The 27,413-nt window shown below is 38.4% G+C and overlaps 1 protein-coding gene across 1 annotated transcript in view; it reads left to right on the forward strand.

Annotated features, from left to right (window-relative positions):
- Positions 1-26,665, forward strand: part of CNTN1 (contactin 1) — a 271,298-nt gene extending 244,633 nt beyond the window's left edge. Inside the window, exons 21-24 of the mRNA XM_076331302.1 lie at positions 2,685-2,871; positions 4,123-4,235; positions 5,366-5,522; positions 24,290-26,665. Of these exons, the coding sequence (XP_076187417.1) occupies positions 2,685-2,871; positions 4,123-4,235; positions 5,366-5,522; positions 24,290-24,369 (537 nt within the window). The 3' untranslated portion in view covers positions 24,370-26,665. The remainder of the gene's footprint in view (positions 1-2,684; positions 2,872-4,122; positions 4,236-5,365; positions 5,523-24,289) is intronic.
- Positions 26,666-27,413: the final 748 nt, after the last annotated feature.

A 27,413-nucleotide genomic window follows, 5' to 3' on the forward strand; every position in this document is an offset into this window, starting at 1 on the left:
TAAAGAAGAACATTCTGAGTGAGTGACGCACAGCTCACACAGTATAGGATTAGTTAAGTCCACAACATTGCTGCCAAGAACAATAGTATTTGGGATTTAAATTTAATTTAATTTTTAAATTATATTACTTCTGCCTGAAATGTAATATGCTCTCAGTGAAGTAATTTACATTTTCATTCATTGTTCTCGCTTGTCTTGTTTGATGCTATATATTACTTGTTATATTACACCCTTAGCACCACTGTAGTGCAAATGAACTAGTAAGATTGTAGAAAGTTTTGCAAGTCAGAGGTATGCAAAGGCTTCCAGCATATGCCCCATGATTAACAAAACCTTCCCATAAAGTGTGTTTGCCATCTTTAGGTAAAGCAGGTACTTAATTAACATAATAGAACATACTAAAAATGAATTAATTAGTCTTCAATGGCCAGTTAATATCAACAACAAAGCTACCATTGGTCCTGTTGTAGCTAAGAAACTTTTGGCCACCTAGAACTTCACAGACATCCCTTTATTGCAGGCTAGAAACTTGTTTGAACTTAGGGACAGAGATAGAAATGACGTCCTCTAGCTCCTGATGGACATGCCCCTCACACTTGAGTCAGCCGCTTGTAGTTAGCAGCTTATGGTATACAGCTGGTTGCATTCAACAGCAGCAGCTAATCTACAACAGTTTGTTAATTATAATCATATAAAAAAAAATCTGACTTGAGGATCATAATCAGACCTTCAGCTGAAATGTCTGTGACAGTCTCAGTTCCACACCAGTTTGAAACCATTCATCAAGCGGAGGTTACCACCTTGCTGGAGAAGCCTGCAGGATGGATTGGGTGCACATTCCTCACTCATTTTGGGCAAAAGCTGTTGACTCAGTAAAATAGCCACCTTCATAAGTGGGAAATTCGTGAGTGCCTCAATTGCAGTAAACTGATGTTTAGGATGCTAGTGGATTAAAATTCCAAAACACTGTGCAGGACATACATCTATATAACTAAAAATTACTCATTCATGCCTGCTGAAAGGCAGGTATGCATGCTGTATTTAAAAATGGGAGGCAGTTTGGCCTGCAGATACAATATGATTCTCTCTACACCAGGAAAGAATGAGAAAAGCCATTATGATACTGTCACATTTATAATAACCAGAGTATGAGTAACCTCTAACACTGGTGGGCAAGACTGAGGCAACAAACTCTGACAAAAGACTTTAGTATTTAAATGTGAGTAACCTCTGTGTAGTGATGTTGACTGTTAACGTGTCCAAAGACATTTGAAGTAGGTAAAGTGAAATCCTCTGCTGCATGTCTCCTCGTTCAGCCACAGTACATGGTCTGAGGTAAAACAAATGTTTTTATCAAGCATTTTAATATAAATGTGAACAGGAGAAAATAAGGCGTTGCCAAGCAAAGGTTGTGCCCATAATTTATAAAGAGGAGAACTATGATATTAACACCTTGACAAACTATCCACTCTTCTAACCTATTCCTTAAATGAAATTTCCAAGGAAAACTTATGTCAGCAGAACAGAAGATTAAAGTGGTTGCTATTTAAAAGATAAAATAACAGGATACCTGATGTCACTAGTCAAATCTTACAAAGCAAGATTTTTCCTAGAGCCTGAAATTACCAACAACATTAACCTCTTCCTAAAAAGATTTTAAAAGGTCCTCATGTAGCATACCCAAAAATCATTATGAAGACAAGCAGAAGCAGAGCAGAAACGCTGAGAGTAAAAACACTCAAAACCAAAATGTAATGGGCATGGCTTTCCACTCTCTCAGGTTAGTGCGGTAATTTAGTCTTATGCAAACGGCTATGAACCAGACAAAACCCAGAGACTGACAGTGTTTTACTCTCATTTCCATCTCACAAGGCCATGCAGAATAGGACCCTGTGTATGTGACACACCTATGGAATGGCATCACTCCGTAGGAATTACTCTGTTTTAAACTGGTGCTTTGTAATGTGTAATGAATTAAAGTAGAATGGAGCAATTTCTTGGAAAAAAAACCTCACAGAATTTCTATGTACAGTTAATTGACTTTGGATTTTAAGATGTTACACACTTACATTGATGCTTTTCCCATAGTTCAAGCTTTTTCAGGTTCTTTCTCATCTACTTTGACAAATGTCATATTGTACTATGAAATCTGATTGAATTTAGCCAAAAAACTTTAGAAAATGGTTAAGTACATGTATCTAGACCCACACATACAGATAACATGACTGAATACTTCTCATTTCCTGGGTAGAAGTACAAAAGGATTAAATTTGTAAGACATTTAAAAAAAAATATTGTGAAAACATTAGCAGAGTTTAATCTACACTAGTGTAGGAAAACAATATTAAAGTTCAGAGTAAAATGCTCAAACAAAACAGCAAGCAGAAAATAGTCTTGTTCTCTGAAGGCATTATCCATTATCTTAGCTGAGAACAAGCTAAACAACTGTGAGAAAAGGTTTCATAATAAAAATCTGAATTTGTTTCTATTTCTTTATGTCTATATACAACTTGGTTAAAATCACAGCCTGTAGCAGGCATTCCATGCTACCGCTGTTAGATTTCTTTGAGCTCGCTTATTACCCAGGGTATGTAGTATAGAAATACCCAGCGTACATAATTTTTTATAAACTTTCTTTTTTACTAAATATGCTAAATTTAATAATTCAATTTGATTGCTTACAGATTCGTTACTGGGCTGCTCATGATAAAGAAGCAGCTGCACAGCGGGTACAAGTGAGCAATCAAGAATATTCAACCAAACTGGAAAACCTGAAGCCTAATACTCGCTACCATGTAGATGTTTCTGCCTTCAATAGTGCAGGCTATGGACCTCCCAGTAGAACCATCGATATTATTACCAGGAAAGCACGTAAGTAAATGGAGCATTAGGTTATGTATAACGTCATGTACTTCATTATTGCATGTTGCATCATGTCCATCATGTCTTCAGACTTGGCTTCTCATTCATATACCCAATGTTCTCCCTTTATGTTGTATTGGTTCTTGGTCTGAAAAGTTCTACCAAGGCTCTCCTCCTTCGCTTTTGTTGCCGTGAACAATGTGGCTATCTTACAAAAGGTGGTAAGGAGACACAGATTATAGTCTCATAGGATAATTCAGGCTGGAAGGGACTTGGAAGGTCCAACCTTCTGCTCAAAGCAGGGTCAGCTACAAGCTCAGACCGGGTTGCTCAGGGTCTTGATCCAGTTGGGTCTTGAAAACCTCCAGGGATAGAGACCGCATGACCTCCCTCCCTGGGAAACCTGTTCCACTCCCTGACTGTTTTTCCTAGCATCTAGTCTGAGCTTCTTTCTTTTAATTAAGTTTGTACCTTTTGTCAGTGATCCTCCTGCCGTGCACCATTTTGAAGAGCCTGGCTCCATCTTCTTAATAACCTATAAGAACAGACAGGTGGCTCTTGGGCCCCCTCCCCTTGTTCACCCCTCTCTTCTCCAGGGTGAACAAGCCCAGCTCTCTCACCCTCCCTTCACAGGGCAAGTGCTCCAGCTCCCCACCAGGTCAGTGGCGCCCATCTTGTGTATTTAAGACACACTTACATAGGCTAAAAAGATGTACAACTAATTTGAGGATTTCTGTCAGTAAATAGTGTATTGTGCAACTTGGACCTGCAGGGTTCATTGTGTTGAATAAGAAGACCCCATTTTTATAAGCTTATTGTGTGAAATATAATTAATGGTTTCTGCAGGGGGGTACTCTGATTTCTACTGAGTTAAATGCTGTAGAAATGCCTTTAAATGGTTAATTAAATATTTAATCTCAATGAATAAATATGACTTAAGCCACATTTCTGGGAGGTTCTGAACATAGTTATAGTTGCATGCCAGCAAACACACACGGTCAGCAACATAGTGAAGGGTAATGTTGGCCACATCCATTCTGGCAACACAGAAAGGCAAACCCACAAAGCAGCCACTGCACAAGCCGTACAAAATTGCCTGGCTGAAGCTGTAGCATTCATTCTAGGAAAGAGACTGTCCTTTAATCATATAAAGGTCAGCCATAATTTTCCTTTTTACATTTTTACATGTCTTAATAAAAATGGCATTGAATGTTTATGAAATCTCATTTATGTGCACATTATACATATGTTGCTTTTCAGCTCCAAGCCAACGTCCAAGAATTATCAGTTCTGTAAGATCTGGTTCAAGGTACATCATCACCTGGGATCATGTGAAGGCAATGTCAAATGAGTCTGCAGTTGAAGGATACAAAGTATGATCTATGAAAATATTTTTTATCTTTGTGTATACTATATGAGGTATATTTTATAGGCAGTGTTGAATTTTGGTACCTACTCAGACTTGAACATAGTTGCACGCTGAAGATGAAGGTTTCATGCTCAGAGATCACAGACATCCAAAAGGCTTAGGAAAAAGCCAGTGGGCTTAGTCGATATGATGAGAAAACATTGGAGCACTGAAATTCATTTGAGTGGTGAGCCATTTTATGGGAAACTTTAGATCAGTGACTGAAGCAACCTAGTTTCCCATATGATTACATTTATTGTCTATTGGCTAAAAATAACACTGAAAAAAAATGTACACTTTAATAGTTTTTCCTTATACCAGTATGCATTGTTCCAGCTTTCCTTTCCCACCTCCATGGGAACTACAGTTCCTGGAACACAAGGTCTGGGAAGGTAGAGGAAGAGAAGGGACACTTAACCTCGTTAGATGCAATTACTGTATAACTAGAGCAAGTGTATATACTAACTATAGGCTGTATAGAAAGCTTAAAAAATTAATTCCTGTTTAACTTTGCTGCTTGCTTGATAGTAAGAAAATTAGTGTCATGCTCTACATGTACAAATTTTGCTTGAGGAGTTGAACTGCTTCCTGGGAATTGCTGAAAACGTTTCACAGAGATGATTCCAGAAAGAGTAGAGATCTTTTCTAAAGGTCCCACAAGACATATACCATCGAATTTGCAATAGTATAACAGCACTGAGAGTTAATAATAAAATTAATAATTGTTTCATTTATGAAAATGGTAATAAATCTTATGTCAGAAGGCCCAATTGAGTTCTGAGATTTTTATTTGATGCTCATTGCCACCCTGCATTATTATCCTTCATCATTTAATTGCTTATTTTGAATGTAGGGGCTGAAATTATTTTTCAAAAGGTGGCATAATTTTATAACAGAAAAACAATGAGGAAGCAACCTGTCTAGATTCACCCTACGTAAAAATGGAAAAAGTAGTATCTGCCACTAAGTTTTGATATATACAGGTTTCATATATAAATGAAAACCTAATACTTTTTAATTTACACACTGTATATAAGTAACTGTTTTCATGGAAATGTAGCATTTCAGTAACTATACTTACTATGACTTTCCTAGATACTGTATAGACCAGATGGACAACATGAAGGCAAGTTGTTTTCAACTGGAAAGCACACAATAGAGGTCCCAGTCCCCAGTGATGGTGAATATGTTGTTGAGGTCCGAGCACACAGTGAAGGAGGAGATGGAGAAGTAGCTCAAATAAAAATTTCAGGTGAGCAGATAACTTCCTTTCTTCTTTCCCACACTCCTTGGAGATCTTGGACTGAATACTTTCCTCTTGCGCACTATCCAGAGATGGGCACACCATTCCCATCCAAAATTGGAGAGGTAGCTCTTCAGCAGTGACTGCACTGAGAATTAGGGTTTATCTTAAAATCTTTCTGAAGACTCGTAATGCACACAGGACACTTCAGCAGCAGTCCAGCTCAATCCCGGAAGCACTGCCAATCTTCCAAAAATCAAACTGTTTCTACTGGTGCCCCCAGTTAGGCTACCACTTTTAGTAGTGTCCTATAAGCATAACTACATGGTGCAGGCCTCAGGCTCAAGATGTCAGCTTGCAATAATCCTATAGTTCCTAGTACCTGTTGCCTCTGTATCTCATTCCTTTGTCAACTGCCACTAAGAGAGAAAGTAACAAAGAAAAGTAGGTTGTCCACAGTGGTCCACAGACCAATTGCTAGGGAAGTTCCACTTTTCGGGAGACAAGGGAAGCTGTGGCACATGCAGATGAATAAGCAATGAGAAATGCAGCATGCTCAGGTTGAGAGTGGTCTGGATGATTTGTAAAGAGGGGAAGGGAGCTTGCGTGGATCAGGCTGATTCAACTTCTACTCAGTGTTGATTCTATCTACGAACTCAGACATGGTCTGCACATCTGTTTCTTGTTAGTTTTGTAATTTAAGTAGTGCCTTAGCGCACAGTGTATGAAGGAGAACATATGAATAAACATCAAGGACTTGGATAGTGTCTTTGCAAGGTTATGATTTAAACACTGTCATTGTATTCTTGTCTTTTTAATTAAAAAATGAACTTGGGGAATAGTAAGGATTAAACATCAACAGTATCTTGTCACATAGTCAATGCAACCATTATTGTGTATTTTAAAAAAAGCAATGCCTACGCCATATTATCTGTGCACTGTGAGAAAAGCTGCCCATTCCTGAAGGAGTGGACCTCCGATCTGCTGGTTTTCAATAATACGGACATATCAGCTAGTGTGAACTCATGGGTATTGTTTTTGTTTGTATGAACACCATTTTTGTTTGTATGAAGCATCTATTCCAGTCTTCATCAAATGGAATCTAGAGGTGGAGGACCCATCCTCTGGATGGAACAAAGATCCTCTCGGATACTTTGTTCTCATGATTAATCACCTGTATTGTTGACATTTTTTTTGCCTAATTTTTAATCTATATTTATCTGGTTTTGGGGTCTGGCCATTGTTTCCTTTTATAACCTTTGTCTAGATTAAAGAGTCTTTTTGTGCCTGATATGTTCTCCCCATTAAGAAATGCATATATATCAGTCAAGTGACTGATCAAATGCTAAACAGACTGAGCACCTTGAATTTCTCTGTGATAACATTTTCTTCACGTCTTAAATAATTTCGACAGCTCTTCTCTTCACCTCTCCAACTTCTGAGAATTCCTTTAGGACTGTAGACACTATAACTATATGCAGTGTTTCAACTCTGCTGTCTGCAGAGTTACACTTACTACTCCCAGCACTATTCATGAAAGGCTTTCATTAGCCATTTATTTCCTTGCACTGGGCTATAAAAGGTGTTCATCTTGTCTCTCCAACACCAGCTCTAAATCCCCCTGGAGTCCTTGCTTTCCAGGATACAGTGTCCCATCCTGATCTCTGTGGCATGTCTCTTTTTTCCTTAGTGTATAATTTTGCATGTGGCTATGACGAAGCACCGTTGGTTTGAATGGCTTAAGTTCCCATGCTGTCTGGATTTCTGTATGAATGTGTTGTTGTCATCACTCTTTACTACTTTGCCATTTTGGTTCATGTACACAGTTCCTTAGCTGTTTGCTTCTGGTTTTGATGAAAATTATTGGATTGCGTTCAGCCTATTACTGTTCACTGTGGAATTACACTAGAAATTCAGTGACCATTCTTCAATAACTGTGTCTTGAAATCTGCCATTGACTGAATTCTTAATCCATTTAGCATACACTCTGTTAATTGTGTGTACCTTTTTCTATGAGAATGTCTTGGGGTACTAAGTCAACCACTTTGCAAAAGCTGTAATACATTGCATTATATTATCACACTCTGGGTGAATCACTTTTAACATATTTTATGAATTACAATAGCAATTGAAGCAACTGCTACCTTTAGGACATGTCTTAGGTCATTTTTATATTTATCATACATATATTATCATCTATCATCAGTGTGGTGCAAAGACCCTTTAGGTAGCAGCAGACAGATTACTTCCCAGGCTGGAAGCAGAACCATCATGTCAGTACAACGTTGAGCGCAAGCTGATCAGTCTTGCCAGTGAGGCCTGCCCCAAGCATGCCCATACAGAGTTAGCACCTCTGGGAGAGTTAGCACTCTATAAATGCTAGTTGCAGAGTTTTGTATTGCTCTGTCTTCCACACTGCAGCCAAGTTTTCAGCCACAACTTCTACCATACCCCAGCTAGACAGAGAGGGACTGTGCCTCTGGTGGCCTAGATAAAGACAGCTTTCCCTAGACTCAGTTTAGGAAAGGAGATTGAAAAGGAGACAAAAGGCAGGGTAATCTCTTTGGAATACACACTATATAGAGAATTGGGCAAGCATTTCAGGCTATTTCTGGGCTCAAACCATGCTTTTTCCAAAGAGCAGAATGAAGGTGTAGTTTTAACACCTACACATGGCAAATTATGTCTGCTAATTTTTATTCTTAAGGAAATTCTCCAGTAGTGCAACAGGGTTTAGAATAATTGCCCAAAAAGGGTGATAGAGTGATAAGAAGCTTTTAAATAATGATGATTTTTCTCAGACACTTGCAAAGAAAAGAAGACCTAGTTTGATAGGAATGTGTGTTCTCGTGGTCAGCTGGCCAAAATGGAACTTACGTATTTACAGAGAGATGTAAACAATAGCTAAGGCAAAATGTAAGGCATCTTATCAGATTCAGAGAGGACCATTGCCTTACTTGACCTTTAGGCATCTGATTCTAGAGTTTGCAAACCAAATTAATTTCCTGCATAAGCAAATGGGGAGATTTAAGCAACTAGGGCAGGGGTTCAAAATAGCGTGGATGCTGACCAGGCATGACCAAATCTTAAGCAAACTGGAAGGCTGCACCGAAGAAAGAGGAATGTCTAGAAAACCTATATGTCTTCCAGATTGGTGTTTTCCTGTTGTTCATTGGGTATCAAATCCAAAGTAGTCTACATAATTCACCTGAGTTAGGTGTCTAAGCTCCCATTATAATCAGTTGTCATCTAGCATGTAATTTCAAGAAGCTTAAACAAAGCCTGCAGCATTTGAGATGCCCCAGATTACCAGGGACATCCACGCAATGCTGGCAGGCATGACATGATCTACAGGCGACCTGAGGTCTTCTGGATCAGCAACAGGAGGCCAGACAGGACATCAGAAGACATCTTTTGGCCTATATTTCAGGCATATGAATTGCACCCTTTTGCAAACCAAAACCATTTCCTTGATTTGTGTGGCTGCTGTTGCTGTGTTGACCGTGTTGTCAGCCTATTGTAGATGTACTCTGAGCAATTCTTAGCACTTGCTGAATTAGGTCTGAATTAGGTTTAAGTACAAGAACATCTAGTTCAGGAACCCGGACTGGCCCTGAGGTCTTAACTTAGGTATTAAAAATACGGCACGTTTGAACTAACAAAAGTTACATTTGAAAGTCAAATGTAAAAGAAACTAGAAATATATGTTGTTTCTAGCTCAACCCCTTGTCTAATGGAGAAACTATCTTTTATGTTTTCCTCATCCTCTTCCTTCTCACAGAAAACCCAGACACATGCTGAAGAGGGAGGCAAACGTCCTGCAGCAACTTTGCTCTCATATAACCAGTCAGCTTCCTGTGGGGTACAGTGTTTTAGTTGAGAATGATCTAAAGGAAGTTTACCAAACACAGCCATCTCACATGCATTTCGTTTTAGTGAACATCTTGAAATATAAGTGCCTATCATAAAATCACTCACTGTGTATATGCTGAGCTGCATTTCATCATACAGCTATAATCAGTGTAAAATACAGTCATGAACTGTTATATTTTATTAGCCAGTGCCTGTTGTACAGTTAGGGGTTTGGGGATATTTTTCAAGCCCATTATAGTAAATTAATGCGCTACACAATTTAAAAGTCATTCTTGAGATACAACAACCAGTTGAAGGTTGGAACTATTTGTTTAACCAAAGGAGTCTGTTTCAGTGGCTAATAACAGGGTTATCTGTTTTCTTTGAAATATATTAAAGGCTGAGATATTTTTTCTGTCTCCTCCATGCTTTTTGGATTGCGGTGCTTTGTCATAATGCTAATATTAATGTAATCAAAGCAATCTTGCAATCAGTAGGAACTAAAACCATATGGTGCTTGGTTCTTTTCTCACTTGACTTGTGTAACTGCACTGGCCTCAGTGCAATTAATTTATGCCAGAGTAAGGAAAAATAGAATCAAGCTCTCAAATTTTAAAATTGCATCCAGGGTGGGGGAGAGGGGATGGTAACTTCTGATTTGGGAAAATGTTGTGAAAAAATGAAGATACCGTGCACCTTCACCTTCAAATATGAAATCAGGTTAACGTCTCAGTTTAAATAGTGACATGGACAAAGAATAATTTATGTATTGTATATGCTTATAGCAAGAGAACAAAATTACAGCTTCTCTGTGTTCACTGCACACATATATATAGACATATGAATTCCATTTGCCAGAGGCATGTTTTAGGATCCTGAAAAAGTATTTACTTTGAAGCATAGCTTTTTCAAAGGAAAATGCAAAATTTTTGTCCGTAGTAACTCATACAAACCTTTTAATTATTTTCTATTTTAATTTCTCTTTTTATTATTATTTAAAGGGGACATTAATATTTATTGCACATATTAGTACCAAGTAAATCAGGTGATCATTCACTTTTCATGTGGTATAATCAAAATCTTTTGATCATACTTTGAAAATGTCCATCTGTTGCAAAGATGGTTGTAGTAATAAGAAAAGAGGAGAACACAGGTAAAAATCATAAGGAATGCTTATGGAAACAGTCCTCTAACTGACATGACAGTCCTGTTACTGATCTTGGAACTTATTATGTATCTGTGACTGGAGTGTAACAAAAAGCTTCTACTAAACTAAAAATACATTTTCAAAAGAGCTCTCCTCTACAAGAACTGTAATTTTCACAACGCATTTGGCTGTTGTCTCATGGCTTGAAAATTAAGTAGAAAATACTCAGAATAGCCTCTAACCTGGTACATAAATCTGTCTAAAACAACATACTCAGTTCTCTGGTATTTCCTCTTGATTTTCCTTCATCATCAGATTTCATTTCATCAGAGTTCTAATTTATTGGTACTGCCTCCTTTCAAGACTTACATTGACAACTAAGGTTTGACAATTCCAAGCATTACAACATATTCAGGGCTAGAACAAGCATTTTCTTGAAAAGCCATATTCTCCTTAATTTCAATTTCTTCTCTTTTTCTTGTATTCAAACTCAACAGTAGGACAGACCGCAGAAATGTTTTCATATCTAGTTACATTTTCTTAGTCTGCTTTATCCTATGATAACCCCAATGCTGTTTATTTTGTCATTTCTATTTATTTATATGGGAAAGCCTGTATACACATGAAGTGTGGATACAACAAAATTTCATTTTTAGCCATAAGGCTCGTAACTAAGCTGTGCAGTGGTGGTTGACAGGCTTTATGGCTAGAAATTGGATGTGTGTGCACATGGATTTAGAACACAACAGAGGTTTAAGAGAACAATATCACACAAAACAAGAGCAGGATAAGTTACTCATTATCAGAGAATACTGACAAGACAGGAATCCACAGTTGCTATACATCAGAAAACAGAAAAAGTGGCCACTGTCTTGAAAAGGACCGTGTAACTTCCTCCTGCTTTCATCTTCAGTCTGAGTTGCTACATGCCTGTCTGTGTGAGCTTGGGAATTGCCTGCAAAATCCCCGCTGAGGGCTATTGCTCGATCATACAAAGGCATGAGAACTCTGCAGTGCCTTTAAACATGAGCAAAAAAGAAATCTATGGCAACTTCATATACCTTGTTACAAGTTTTAATTTGTTACATGTTGGAGGTTTTGCTGGCTATCCCCAAGCTTGCAAGAACGCTATAGGAAGGTGTGACTGTCACGGAAAACATACATTCTTGTTGGATCTCAGAAAGTAAAGATACTGAAGATACTAAAAGATACTAAAGAAAGATACTGTAAAAGTATAGAGAAAATCAGTGAGGGTACAGCAGCTATGGAGTGAATTCTGAGTGAGGTGGGCGAGAGAGGCAAGGAGCCTTCAGCTAGAGTAAGGATGGCTAGTAAGGTAGTCATGAACAATAGGAAGAGGTAAGTAGGAAAAGATTATTCACTTTTCTTCACATTATGAGAATGAAGGTACTCAGTAAAATTAGCAGGCAGCAGATTGAAAACTATCAAAGTAATACTCTTTTGCATGGCACAAAATTAAATTGTGGAACTTCCTGTGACAGGATGTTGTGCAGGACAAATTTATAAATAGAGGCTTGGTCTATCAGCCTTTATTTAAAACTATGTCCTATATTCAGGCTTTGACTCAGGAGCTACTGAACAGAAGCTACAAAGTAGCTCAGGAGCTACTTCAACTCAAGTGGGAGAGAATATAAGAGGAAAGTCATATTCTGCATGCCATGATTTTGTTTTTCCTTTCCACTGCATCTGTTACAGACCACTGTTGGATCCTGAGTTGGAGTGCATCCTGAGCTACATAGGCCTTTGGTGTGACTCCCTAAAGCTGACCCTATACTCCCAGCTTCAGAAAAGTGTACTATGAAATGCCTGAATAATATTTAGTTGGTGTACTATGAAATGCCTGAATAATATTTAGTTGATGGACAAAGGATTTGTTCTTCTTCTGAAACCCTTAAATATTTTCTTTACTGTTTTCAGCAGTTTGGATGTTACCCACCAAACAATGACTGACTTTTAAAATGTTTAAGGAGAAGAAGAAAAATAAATTTTGGTTCACTGTGCAGTTAGAAATACCTTTTTTAAGCAAGGTTTTGATTGCCACTGTTTAGGTAGGACCATCAATTCATCCATGAATTAAAGGTCTGACATTCAAATTCAGTTTGGCTGAACTATTCTTCTCCATTAATTTATCCAGTTGTTGAGGTATATCATACAGGTACTTTCAGGTTTTTTATTACACCAACACAGGAACACTATACTCCTTCACTTTTATGAAACAAAATGCGTGGTATTTTATATTCATTGTACTCTACCATTAGAAGAAGATGGAAAAAATCCAAAAGATAATTATTTAGCTCTCTTATGCTTAAATGTAGCAACATAGCAAAAAAGAATATCACAGAAAAAATCACATAGCTCATAGAGTGAATGTCAAGATTAGTATTTTGCTTTAATAGTGTAATCCCTTTGATGCATAATGATTTAATTTAATACAAATGCATATTCTGCTTTCACCTCTTGGTAGGACATTTAACTATTGAACAATATTTATACAGTATTTTTAATTGTTTTGAGAAATCAAAGCAGTGTTTAGAGTGATTTAAAGTAATTTTTGGAAGACTCATCTCATTAATTTTTTCTCCTTAATAATCTAGACAGAATTGTAGACGTGATCACAGGGGTGAAGGAATGAAGAAGGGAATACTTTCTAGTCATGACAATTCTTACGTGTTTTAATTTTCAGTAGCAAGCCGTGGAACTGCATTATTCAAATCCTTGTGGTATTTTTCAGTTCAGCAGTTAACAATCTCTCTTACTTTTTATGGGTGCCTTGGAGTGGTGGCATGCTCATACCTCTCAGTTTTATGCACCTAACCTAGCCAGACTCCTTTTCTTAGCGAGGAGAGTGATTCAGAAGTGCTAGGTTAGACACCTGCTGTAACACACCTTTTGATGAAACCTCTCTTTTAAGAGAACAAAACCCAGTGATTCTCTGACAAAGGCAGCAGTGATAATTTTCCAGTTACTTCAGTGGCAAAGCCCAAGGGACTTCAGAAAAACTCTGGTAGTAAGGAAGGTGCACAGCTCTTTAGTATTAAGGAAGTATCACAGAGTCTAGTTCCTTTAATAAACACCAAGGTTTAGTGTGGTGGAGAGGGGTGATCTAACAGAAGTACAGAACTGTATAAAGAGTGGTTACAAAGGTGATGAATCCAAAGTCTTGATAATGGCAGATGATATAATACAGGGCAGCAGCCAGAAATTGCGATTTGGGAGGTTCAGGCTGGACATTAGGAAAAATTTCACCCAGAGGGCAGTGCAGCACTGGAGCAGGTTATCCAGAGGCTGTGCAGTTTTCATCTTTGGAGATTTCTGTGACTCAGCTAGGCAAAGCTGCAGCTGACAACATCCAATGTTGGCGACAGTCCTGATATGAGTGGGAGGTCAGACTAGACAGCCCCAGAGGTACAACCAGGTACAACCAGGCGTTTTGTGCTCCTGCGAACTGTATAACTTCCGAACTTCAGATCTACTGACAGTACATTAAATGATAAATGTTTCATCAGAAGCACAGTTTGTACTGTGATTATTTGGCAGGTTTGTATTCATGTATAAATAGATTTATTTGGTACTACAGATATAAAGAGCAGATAAAATCACATATGTGCTAACTCAAACATATCATTAAAGTGCCAGTGACCATATAGGAAATACTTGTGTGTATTTTTGCCTTCTTTACACAGATATATTAAATAGTACCTCTCATTACATACTGAAATTCTCCGTGCCTTTTTCAGAATACTTGAAGGACTTCAATGTCAAAATGTTCTTGCCTTTAAAGATTAATACCATATATGTTGCTTTCACCATTTTTTTAAAGCCTGTTCATAGAAGCAATAGATGGAGAGTTGACAACAGGGTTCTTAGAAGTAGGCATTGGAAGAGTGCTACCTGGTCTGTCTTCTGTGCCTGTTCAACACAATTATATTAAGCCAGCGGGAAGAGAAGGAGGAATATTACTTCTGTCAAAGTAGGAAATGTCAGAAGGATCCTTCATCTAAGTTCATGTGAATGTTTCAGAGTATCAGATTTGGTGCTTGTGGCTCTAGCTATAGAGTGGCTGAAGTAAGAACTTTATCAGGAGAGAAATTCTAACAGAAGATCAATTTGAAAATTTCTTCTCCAGAAGCACAAAAATCTGCTTGATTTTTTGCTTTTCAACTCCTGGTGTTTTTAAACCAAGGCTGCAAGCCATTTTAGAAGGTGTGTTTTAGAAAAATCCATCTGCCTGGGCTCAGTACAAGAGAAACTAAGTAAAAGGCTACTTAAACCGTATTGTATTTGAGGCAATATTTAGATGATATAGGATATATATTAAAAAACATAACGATCCTTTCTGTGCTTAAATTCTGTAACAGCATTTTTTTTCTAATACTGCAGAGTAGAAGTAAGTGAAATGTAGAATTTAATGTGGCAGTATAAGTCACTCATCTGAACAGATGAGCAGCTGTTTAAAGATGGGTTTAGGCACTACTGGCTCATTTAGGTATTATCTGTAAAAAAAAGTTTCCCTCATTTACCTCTACATGAGAACATTTTGTCTCTCTCTCTATAAAACAAGTATTTAATGAATTTCTAAGTTATTATTTTGTATAATAATAGAATCCAGTGATGGGTTGTTTCACATCTTTTTCTGACGTTACACAGTGTGGAGGTAAAAAGCTTTATCTGGCTTTAAAGGAAGCATTTGCACTCAGTTACAATGGCTGTTAGTACTTCTGTATCAGGACACTAAAATGTAAAATGATGTGCTCAGCTGGAGGGGAATGTGGTACTAATCACAGCCTTTTCTGCATGCACCTGCAAAGTCCTCACAATCTGAAAATTACTTTGTTAGTCAAATGGAGTTGCCAACAAATGTATCAAACTAGGAACAATTTCTACACTAACCCCCTGCTCTTGTTTTTTTGTGTGTTCTTGCTAGTTTCTACCTTAATCTGTTTCTCCTTTTATTTTACCTTTGTTTGGAACTGGGCAAATTGGAGTGTTCCCAGTAAAGGTTCCGTATTAACCAGTGTGTGTACCTTTTCTCTGGTTTATGCAGCCCTCTGAGATGCTTTATCCTGCCTATTCCTATCTGTCTTCTTTTCCAGAGAGCCTGCTATCCCGCTACCATAAACCTTTTCTCTGGTTTATGCAGCCTATGCAGCCCTCTAAGATGCTTTATCCTCCTATTCCTATCTGTCTTCTTTACCAGAGATCCTGCTATCCAGCTACCTTGGAAAATTGTATTGACCTTTCTGGTTTAACAGCACCCATTTCTTCAAAGTATATCCTTATGAGTAAAAATTACATTATCTTGCTCTGGGGAGGCACATGCTAGGCTAGCTGTTTGCTTTCTTCCTTTCTGCAGTAACTTTCATACCCAATTTAAGATTTTTTTCTGCCTTGCTGAATAGCAAGGCCAAATTTAAGCTGAGCTGGTTTGTTGGACTAACTTATTTTCTTTGCTGCTTCTCAGTCCACTAGTTGATTCTGCTGCATGTTTGCCATGTTGCTCCCCAGCCCTGGGTGAGTCCTGTTCCCGCTGTTCGTCTCCCTGCTCGCTGTGCTGCTGTGCTCAGGGAGCAGAGGGAGGGAGGCTGCCCTGCACTTCCCTCTTTCTCAAGGGCTGCGTGGTGATGGGACTTACCTGTACATGAAGACTGTGTAGCACATGGCCAGTTTCATGAGCATGAGACCTGCGCTGTACTATACGTGCTATGGAAGTCTCGTGTGCTGCCGAGGGATCGTGGCCTTCCCCTGCCATGAAGCAAGCACTGTCATCCAGCCCGTTGAGACTGGGCGCTTCTGCTCTTGTAGAAGCTGAGGGCATCCTTCTTCATCTTCTGATGTGTGAGCCAGGCTTCCAGGCTGAAAGATGAAGGTTTTTAAGGCAGGCTTTTAATGTACCTCAGCATTTATACGTGCCACATTTGTTCCCAAGAACACAGAAATTCCAAAACTATAGTATTTTTCCCATTAATTCACCACCATTTTGCACCTGAAGACTTTCTACTGTTTGCCCATTGTACCATGTGGTTGTTTAAATGTGGACTATTTGCAAGTGAAAAGGAGTGACACATCTGGTGTATACTTGGGGTGAATTTATTTGTAAAAAAACATTCACAAATTCCTATTTTATTGAACAAGGAGGAGCAGGTTCCTTACTCAGAAATCCCCAGACATGCCAGCTGGCCAAAGAAGAACTGTCCTGTTTCTTCTTTTCAGGGCTACAATGAAACTTTCTCTTCTGGCCTCCCATTTTTTTCCTGACAAATTATCCCTTTTTGGCGAAAAACCTGTCGATGACTCTCTCAGAGGATGATCGAATTCCTCTGAATGACTACCAACCATAATTTCTGAGGCAATGCAGACTACATTTATGTGGGAACATTCACAGCCAAGTGTTTTGCCACACCAGACAATCAGTGTAATTACAGATAAGCTTTTCTATAGGGGCAAGCTACTGAAACTCGCTCCAAGCTCCTCCTGCTGCTTCAGCAGGCAGTTTCCAGCAGTGAACACCTCGTCCTAGCTGAGCACATGATTCAGCCTTACTTGGCCTGGCAGTACTCCTGGTGCTGCTGGTGAGCCAGTTTGTCTGGAGTGACTGCTCGCAGCTGGGGAGACAGGGCAGATGCTGAGAGGTATGACAAGCCTTTAGGTCATATAAGCAATCTTGAAACTCAAAAAATGCCTGTGAAGTACAACTACAACTGTTGCCTGGGTCACAGAAGAACCCCCATAGATTGTTCTTGCTACTATTTGTTGAGTATACTGCTTTAAAAGAGTACCTTTAAAAATATTACCTGTGGTCTTCTACTTAACTCTCCATGCAAAAGAATACGTAATGAACAGTAATAATGTGAAGGGGAAGAAGTAGCTGAGAAATAATTTACATTTTTGGATAGTGAAGTAGTAGCCCACTGACTGAAAATTACCTCATTTTCCTCAGAGTCCAAGACATCTTTTCATTTTGGCAGCCCAGGTCTGTAGCAGGGCCAGAGTGAATGGCAAAGAAGCCCCCACAGCTGCCTGCCAACACTGCCAACACACCAGGTGCCATTGCCAGAACAAACCAAAATGTTTACTTGGCTCTGGCATATGGATTTTCAAGTAGGAGCAGACAGACTTAGCATGGCGGGGTGGACAAACCACCCAGACCATCAGCAGCCCTTCAAATATGTTTTTAAAGTTCTCTCTCTTTTTCTTACAATAGGTTTAAAGCTGTTCCGCAGGTGCACAGCAAACCTTATTAACATGGCACAAAGCATGGGCAGATGCACAGACAGCATTATTGTCATCCTATACATCTACTCTGCTGCAGAACAGTAATTCACAGGGTTGTGAATTACTCCACAGCGCCTTTCTTGAAAGGTTTATGGCACAGGCAAAAGGAAAATTTCCTCGTGCCCAAGCAAAGGTATTCCTAGACAAGGGAAAGTTGGACCCATGACTTAGCAATGATGCCAGTGATGCAAGATAAGCATATTCTAATTAGTTCAGTTATTTTCCATTTACCATGAATAGGGATAGCAGAATTTAAATCATGTCAGCTGATACTACCCATCTTTTGCAGTAGTCTTTCATGAAAACAATATTTCCAGCTGGGATAAGTGGAATTTCTTTTCAAAAGCCAGTTGACAGAACTACAAACTCACCCACTTATTTTATGCAGTTTAGTTTAACCTGAAGAAATTACATTTTCTCCCTTCCTGCTTTTCTGTTCTACTTGGGTACATATGAAAACACTCAAAAAACAGATACTAATAAAGCCCAGTAGATGCTAAAGAAACTAAAGAACAGAGCAGGCAAAAAATCCCTTCTTTTTCCAGGCAGCTCAATTTTTTTGCAGAGAAGTGGGTGAGCTTAGTTAGAAGCAAGGAGAAACAGAACATGAGAAGGCTTTGCATTTACCTTTCTTAAAATAAAAAGAAGAGCTATAAAAACAGACAGTCCTGATGGAAGATGAGTCTTGGATCCTGAACCAAAAGGAGAATATTATTTACAGGAAAATGAGTAGGAGTTTGCCCATTCTTTCAGAAAAAAGAAATCTATTTTGCAAAACAGACACAAAGGCCAACTCATTTCTTAAGAAGTTACAAAATTTACATTACAAACGTAAATCCTTTATGAATTATATAAAGTACCAGTCCTGGTAAGAAAAATTTCTCTTTTCCTTACTCTTATTAAATGTATGATAACTCTTACTAAATGTATGATAACTTGCGTCATGAAAAATGTGTTGCAGCAGCTGTATCATTCATGTAGCCAGTCTGCATCTACCTGAACAATTTGTGCAGCATGAGAGGAGTGGATCTATAGAGAGAAACAGCGGTGTTGAGGATCCAGCTCCACACCGTATGCTCATGTCAGGTTTTACTTTGGACTACCTCTAATCTGGTCCGGCACAGGGTATCCAAGACAGCTCCACAGTGCAAAATAAACCCCAATAAAGGGGACAGCTGAGATACCTATTTAAAAACACACTCCTTCTCAAACTAGAACAGTCACGTAGACATCCCCCTCAATGTTCAGTACCTGGAAACTAAGAAAACTGATGTCATTTAATACAAATTAATTCTTGAACAATCCTTCCTGACAACAAAAGCAGAGAAAGGGTTTTGCCACAACAGGATCAGCTCATGATTAGCCGAGGAATAGCTTGAAGTTTGTGTATGTTGGCAGGACAAACACTTTCCCATTGAGAAAGAGAAGTTATTCACGTATGACAGCTTCACAGATGACCAGTAACTAATTTCCTGGTTCACAGATCTGATGAAAGTAAGATTTCTATAAAGGCCTCTCGATTATTTTTTTTTTTACAATCCAGTATAAAAAGATACTTGATGCTGGGAAAAGGGCCAAAAGTGTCATATCTTAAAGATAAGTAACATTTAAAGAAAATAATGATGTATTTTTAATAGCAAATTGTTACAAAGGCTTGGGAAATACATCAAAATCTGAATTGTTTTAACACCTGTTTCATTTAGGCATTAAATTGATTTCATTACTTTTGAATATAATTGGAAAAATGTTGCATACTGTTGAAGATGTCAGTAAAATAGTGTAAATATTTTACACTATTCAGCAGTGTAAAATATTTCATCTTAGACTTTATGTGATTGAGACGGCAACACAGAATTTAAAATACGAATAGAAAGCTGTGGATTAGTGGGACGTTACCAGGAGTTCCTGTGATATGTAAAGATCTTGTTGAAGAAAAATCCGTCCAGCAGTTGTTCTCTTCATTTACTCAGATAAACAACCACTTGTGAGAAAGGCTGCTGAGAACAGGAGGCAGGGAAAAATGTTAGGTAAACTGCATGCATCTCATACAAATTGTATTCAGTTTTAAGCTACATTCTGAGTAGATGTTTCTGTAGATACTTTAGTCCTAGGCTTAAAAATATCAGCTACAGGAACTCTATAGCAGACAGTAGCAAGGTCTCTATGGGAGTATAACAAGATTTCACAACTTCTTTTGCTTGGGGCTGTTGGAAAAAAACAAATTTAAGGTGTGCATTTCATTGTTTATTGGAAAGAAATGAGGACTCTTGATATGAAGTCCACACATGGTGTATTTGAGTGGTAGTTAGGTCACGTGATACTGATTTGGTTTTGGCCTTGACTTTGATGACTGTAGTTTGCAATTGCACGCACACTGGATACACAAGGTGCTGGTTGAGAGGAGAGATCACACATTATAACACTGAGGAGACAGTAAATCTTTAGGTGCTAAATACATCCAGCTCATACCTGGCCAGACTTCAGAAGGAGCTTAATAATCCTTCTGTTTTAATTTACATCCACATGTTTATTTGTACACATTCATTAAGTCTTTATCTGGCATTTCTCTAGTTTTTAAAGATTGTTAAAACTGACAGATCACAATTGCATTACTGCACAGAATTAAATCTTGTAGTCTGTACTCAGGCAAAACTTACATTAATTTCCATTCATGAGCGGCAGGAGCGTACTGGCTGTCATTCACTGGTGACTGGTGTTTCAAGTAAAATATGGTTCCTGACATGTGGGTCAGTAATCTAACAAGAAAAAAGAAGAGATAATCTGTTCAATGTGCATTTGTCCTCCTAATATTCTGCTAATGTGCTGTCTAAGGGTAGGATTTGCTTCATTGCGGAGAGCTGTTATACATGTCTCTGCAACGGTGCCTAAACCTTGTAAGGAATTGCTGTAATGGGGTGGATTGCTAACTATTAATTCTGGAGCCAGCGAGCACATCTCAGGGGAAGATTTATTATTCCTTTCTCTTTGTAGAATAGTTACACGCAAATAAAAATTTTCTCATACTTGTTCATCATTTAACTTCACTCAGCAAACTTTTTTTCATGTTTTCCTTCATTAGAAGCATTCAAAATATGAGTTTAGTTGTGTCTTTCCAACTGCATTATCCTGGTCTGACAAAGGCAGAATACATTTTCTGTGGATATTCTTAAATATAAAATCTGGATTTTTTTTTCCTATGGCTATTATTCATTCATTAAGAACCACTACTTCGATATTTAGGGATAAAGACTGCAGAAAAGATTAATGTGTCTCATAAATCACTAAAAAGTACAGATAAATATACCCCCGTACTTTCACAGTTGCCAAAATCTGCAGTTGTTATGTATGAGAATATATTTGAACATACATTCATGTTCATCTTAAGCATAAAATTCCTCTGTTTAATGGATACTTACAAAAGCAGTCTTCCAATATGTTCCTTAATTTTATCGTTCACTGAGGTGGATATACTGCTTCCTGTGGAAAAATGTACTATTCGTAGAAATGTACTTTTTACAGCTGAATTGAGCTGATGAAGAAGGATTGGTAGGTCTCTTGTCTTGGTTTTCTAAGTGCTTGGATATCAGAAAGGACTTAGGAAGAAATCTTGACTTCAGAAAGCATCCCTACAGCAGTAGGGGAAGGGGTGGGAATGGGAGCAGAGAAGAGTTTTGAGGCATCAGAAGCAAGAGAAAAAGGGTGGAGTTTAGTATGGGAGACAGGGAAGAGAGTGGAGCGGCAGAAAAACTTGATTTGAGTGAGGACCAGAGTCAGGAGGAGTAGGGTGGTGGACCTAGAAAGGAGGGGGACAATAAGAGGAATATGGCTGAAATTGAAAATAAATTCTGTGGGGAAAGCTCTAAAATTCTGGCTTCTTGGCAGATGTTATGGACTTTCTCCCTGGTGGGACAATGGAGAAACCAGGATCATGTAAAAATACTTGTTTCCACCTTCTGTGGTAGAAACAGGAGGGGAAATAGTTGTCTCCGTCTTGGAGGCTGTCTTCTGAATATATCCCTGATGGGATCTGCATAGAGCTTCATCCATGGGTCAGGAGACACTGCCTTTCAGATCTGCCTTTCTAATAGCACTTAAATTCACTACCAAAAGCCAACTGTAAACAAGTCAGGCCTTCTGTTTGCTAGTAGCTTATGGTCCGCTTTTTGTTAAATGATTTGGTAGGTGACAAGCTGTACCTAAGTGCATGTGAACAGCTGTAGGCACATCCTGTCGTGTGGTATTTGGTCACTTCGTAAGCATTCTTCTGTTCCTGGGATGGGGAGGGCACATACTCCTAGAGAGAGTGTGAGAGAGCGCTCACACTAGAGAGCGAGCTCTCTAGAGAGAGAGCTAGAGAGCGAGCTCTAGAGATGAAAGAGCTCTAGAGAGAGAGCTCTGGGATGAAAGGTGTCTTTAGACCCAGCTCTCTCCAGTGATACACATGTACTATACATCTGGTGGAACATGATTGTTCCACCGTACCAATGCTCAGGATTTAGTGGGAAGTATTGTAATAAGCCAGTTGTGAGGAAAGAAGACTAAGCACTCTAGTTTGAGATATGCTCCCAACTGGCTTTCCAAACAGCTGCCTGAAACTGCCGTTGTTTGGAGTGGGGCTGTTTAAAGCCAAATGAGGAAAGGAGACAGTGCTATGAACATGGGGAACTGCAGATGAAGACTCAGTTAAATGACTGCAAAAAGGAGAAGCATCCTTAGGCACGACTTGTTTGAGGGACAAAGCTTTCATCTCGGAATTGCAAATAGTACATGTATGGTACATCAGAGAAGATGCTGATCAGAAGGAAGTCAAACCCACAGTGTATTGAGACATATTGTGAAAACCCCATCAGAAAAAATCCCTGCAATTACTTATGTAGGAACCACAAATGACTAAATACTATCACTTCCATATATCCACAGCTAACCGATGAGCTGGTGAACTATGGAGTTTTCTGATTTGGACTTAATCCACAAATTTTATTAAAAATGTTTTTTGTTATCAGTCAGTTTCATTTCCATCTCATTTCCTTACTTTCTCCTTATTATTGTGGGTAGGAAATACTGTAAGAAATAAATGCTTGAAGTTAACTTACAAATATTTATTTGGCCAAATTCTCACTTCAAACCAGCATTTTTTTCACACTTGGGATCTTGTTTTGCTAACATAATTAATAAAGCACTTATTAATAGGAGGTTTGAGATAGACACAAAATGAAGAATTAAGCTCTTTATTTATCCTGAACGATGCAGAAACTTCTGAGGCAGACATGTAAAACCTACAGATCTGTCCTTCTAGAAGCCTGCATGGTGCTGGACCAGATGATGTGATTTACTTGTCCTTGCAAGAGGTCTGATGAGAAAATATGAATGCTCTTTTGGGACTTTAAATTCTATGAAAGAATACTTGAAATTTGTCATACTTTGCCTGTTGTTAGCTAAAACAGGGCTGTCTGCTGAAATCTGTGCTGTTTGGTTTGCGTGTTACCTTTTCAGTCTGGGTTTTCCTCATTCAGAAGAACATTTGCTGGAGAGCTGTCCAGTGGGTCGGTTCCAGCAGCTCCTCAGGACTGTCACCGCCAGCTGCAAGCACGTCTGTCCTTAGGCTGTGTCCAACAGCAAGACGAGCAGTAAGCTGGGTCCCGCACTGCCCACCTACACGTTACCATCCTGACCTAGACGAGCCCAATGCGATGAAAGCATAGGCTGTTCTCCAGCTCCTTTGGCCCGTCTCCAAGGCTGACAGCCAGGCTGTCAGTCGGTATCGGTTTGACTGGATCATTTTCTCATACTGATGCTTCTTAACAGGGAGCTGGACCATGGCAACACAAGCCATTTAACATAATAGCAATTCTTATGCCTGTTTGCCAGAGCAAGTCATGAAAAGTTTGTAAGCTGTCAATTAATATTTTTTGTCTTAAAATATTTGTTTAAGAAAGAACCTTGTGACTTTAAGAGACGTAAATGTGTAAATGCCACACTACTAGAAGTCAGCCATCTGGACTTTGTAACCTGCAGGTAAACAAACAACCAGGCTCTTTGACATCTCTCAGATTATTGCTGATCATATGAACATTAATGTTTCCAAAGGTGTCTCTTTGCTTCGTCACATTTCAAAGACTCCATTAATTTTGTTTTCACATGTTTAAATATTTAGTTTGACCTTTTACCTCCTGGTATAACCTCCCAGCTTGTTGGACCAGCCAAATCAAAATACACTGATGTGTTCTGAATGGCCTTGCTGCTTGTATAAACACGCTGCATAAACAGCTCTTGCAGCACAAAAGAGCGAGTCCTCCGCTGTACTGTAGCAAGTCTCTTTGTCCGTTTCAGATTATCCATACAGGTAGGGGCTGTGCTGAGATACGCCAGCTGGTTTTCCAGCCTTCGTACCCCGCGTTCTTGCTCGCATCCAGGGTTGTTCCCCTCCGCCGTGAGTAATACTGAAGTAAGACCAACACCGTGTTGTTATCTGTTCGACGTGCAGGTGCCGCTGCTGGAGTACCGACTCTGCTCCTGGTCCTGGTGGTGCCTACCCTGGGTGTCCTCGCCTGCTCGGGATTCTGAATGTAGCTGGGTTTACCTTGTCCTCCGCCTAACACAAAGGACTCCCTTTGAAGATGAGGACCACGACTCTTTTTGATTCCTGTGGCACCATCCTAAGCCAAATAAATTACACTTTAAAATAAATTACCCTACCAATTTCCTATGAACTTTAAGAGGACTGAGGCATCCAGGAACTCCTTCATGAAGTAAATCAACTTTTGAAAGGCTAAGAAATATTTTTAACTTGTTCCAATATGCCTTATAAAACACTTCTGCTGATCTGTGACAGTTGCATGATTCGGTCCAATGGGGCAAGTTACAGTGTTAAAACCCAATAACATAGGCTGTACAGTGAAAGTAAAATCACCATGCGTAGGTGCTTTAACTTGAATAACAAATTGTGAAGTATAATAGAGATTGAAATGTTGATTGTATGTGATAAATGTAAGAGTACTACGTCTGTCTGTACTATCCTATATGTTTTGTGTACTGCATATTTTTGAATGGCCCCATCATCATTTATTGGGATTACTGGTTTTTAGAGAGACAGTCAAAGCAAAAACATTTCATTTTTTTAGAGCTATATTTCTTGAGGCAATTGGATAGAATTTGAAGGACTTGAAATAAAAGTCAGTGACAAGGAATTTTTTATTTTTGAAGATGTTCAGAACACCCGAGGCATGCGTAGCATGCTCAGCTTAAAGGAATTTACCTGTACTTCACTGACACAAGATTTACCATATTCTTTTCTTAAAACAATTCTGTTGAAAAATTCCGTTATGGTCGTTGTGGCTGATTTTAGGAGTGAAATGTCAGCTTTCAGGGAAGCAGCGTAATGTATTGGTTTTTGGTTTAGTATTATTACTATTATTATTATTAAGGTAGCAATGTAACACTTAGGAGTTTGGAGATGGAGTCCATGTTAAGATCAGCCAAGTGGACCATGAAATGGTAGGAAACGTATGTTATTTTTTAAAGTGAAAAGTTTTAAAATATTAAAAAAAAGAAAAAGAGATACAATAAATGGCAAAAACAATAAAAAAATTATTATATTTACATTTTTATGCTGCACATACCAGGTGTTACCTTCCTGTAGTGAAGGTGTACATTTGGGAGAATTATATGCTTTTTCAAGAACTTGATATTATTCTAATGTTCATAGTGTTGTAAATAAGAGTTTTAAAGTTCTGAGACCGTCTCCCTATTTGATGGAGTACTGAATGATCCAACTGTGTGCTAATACATGAAAGTCAGAGCCCAACCGTTAGTCGAATCTAAATGTTTACTATGGCCTTTGCAAAATGGGAACTCTATTAGAGATAGAGAATGTTTTTGTTCTGACTGTGTCTAGAGTGTTTCAGTGTTGCGTTTTTTGTTGGTTGGTTTGGTTTTTTTAAGTTGTTAAAGAAATGCACATTCCTTTCATTTTCCACGGTGTGCTGGGAATTAGTTTGAGTGTGAATGTTGAAGAAACACAGTGATACTGAATCAGCTGGCTCAAGTAATAGTGCAATGTCTGATGCTTCAAGAATTATAAGCTTTGAATCATATTTTATTAGCACAACCTTGCTAGCTACTTAGAAATAGATTTTATCTTTTTAGAACTGATACTGTAGAGGTCCGTAATAATAATATTTACATGAAGCAAGAATAGGTCTATTAATAGTTTACACCCCCTTCTTTTATTTGTATAATTTTGTACTATATATTTACATGTAAAAGTGTAGAGTCTTCATTAAGAAATATCAATAATACTGTTTCAGTTTAACTATTTGTTACAAGATGAAAATTTTTTAAATAGGTGAAAGTGGTAACTTCCCTATAGAGGAATGTCAAAGTGTCAAACACTACTGAGTTTCATAAATCGTATAATTATTTGAAAGAGAAATGAGCTGTCTTCATACATAAGAAACTAAAACGCTGTAAGCCTTCTGTACAAAAAAATTGTGTTTTATTGTGTTTCATTTTGTTTGGTTCTTTTGCAGTATGACTCATTTTTATATACACTACAACCAGAACTAAATCTTTTGCCAAATGCATGACTGCCTTTTACTTTTCTAATACATGGTGTAAAAAGCAAAACTGTTTAGTTTTTGCATGGAAATGACCTGGGAAGGAAAGCCACTTCTTTTTTTAAATCAGCAACACAGATGAGGTAGGTCTCACATACTGATCAGATAGTTGGAGATTTTTCTGTTTCACGTAATTGTGTAAATTTGACTGGGACCTTCAGTTTCAAATTGTTGTCAAGAAAAACTAACTAATGTATCATCTGCTTTAAAACGCAAGGTTCTTAATTAAAGTTTATATAGATAGACATATTTGTTGTTTCTTTATATTTCAGAAAACTTGATATTACTATTATTTGATACTGATGAATATTGAACTGTTTTTTTAGTTACTTTTTATCTTTTTTTTTTTCCAAATGAGTAGAGCAGGACCGTGCTTTGTCCTTTTTATGAATGAAAAGTAAATTACAATTAAATAAATGTATTAATGTTACTCAAAATAGAATAACTGTCTTTTGAATTGGAGCTTTCTGATTTCATAAGAGTGATGTGGTCATCTGTGACAGGAAAGGTGTGGATGGAATGAGGTCCCGTGTGTCCCTGCCCTGCCTTCTTGTGAGTTTTGCTGGAGTTAAAGAGCTTTGGTGGGCTAAGCGTGGCTGTTCTGCTTCGATTATAGGTGATACAGGTAGAAAGATTTTCCTAACGTCAGTGACAGAGAGTCTTCCAAGACCTCTTCAGCATTTTTGGAAGCAAGAGTTAACCAAGCAGAGTATTTTTTTCGGGTGATGTTTTCTACTCCAGTAGATACATTACAAAGAAAGGTGGCTGAAATGGCAAAACTTTGTACTGATTAAATGCGTTGTGTGATCACAGTAATTTCAAGAGGTGACATCACGTATAACTGACTGAGATACTGCCTGCCTTTGAGGGGTCACGTTCAGGCCCTAAAACGCACAAAATGTGGCATATGAGAAGTTGGTGAAGCTGACGGTCATATTGCAGAACTTGGTTTCATTTGTATTCAGAGAGAGCAAACTGTGAGAGTCAATGAGA

Source organism: Aptenodytes patagonicus, chromosome 1 (assembly GCF_965638725.1).
Source record: "Aptenodytes patagonicus chromosome 1, bAptPat1.pri.cur, whole genome shotgun sequence".
In the NCBI taxonomy this organism is placed as follows: domain Eukaryota; kingdom Metazoa; phylum Chordata; class Aves; order Sphenisciformes; family Spheniscidae; genus Aptenodytes; species Aptenodytes patagonicus.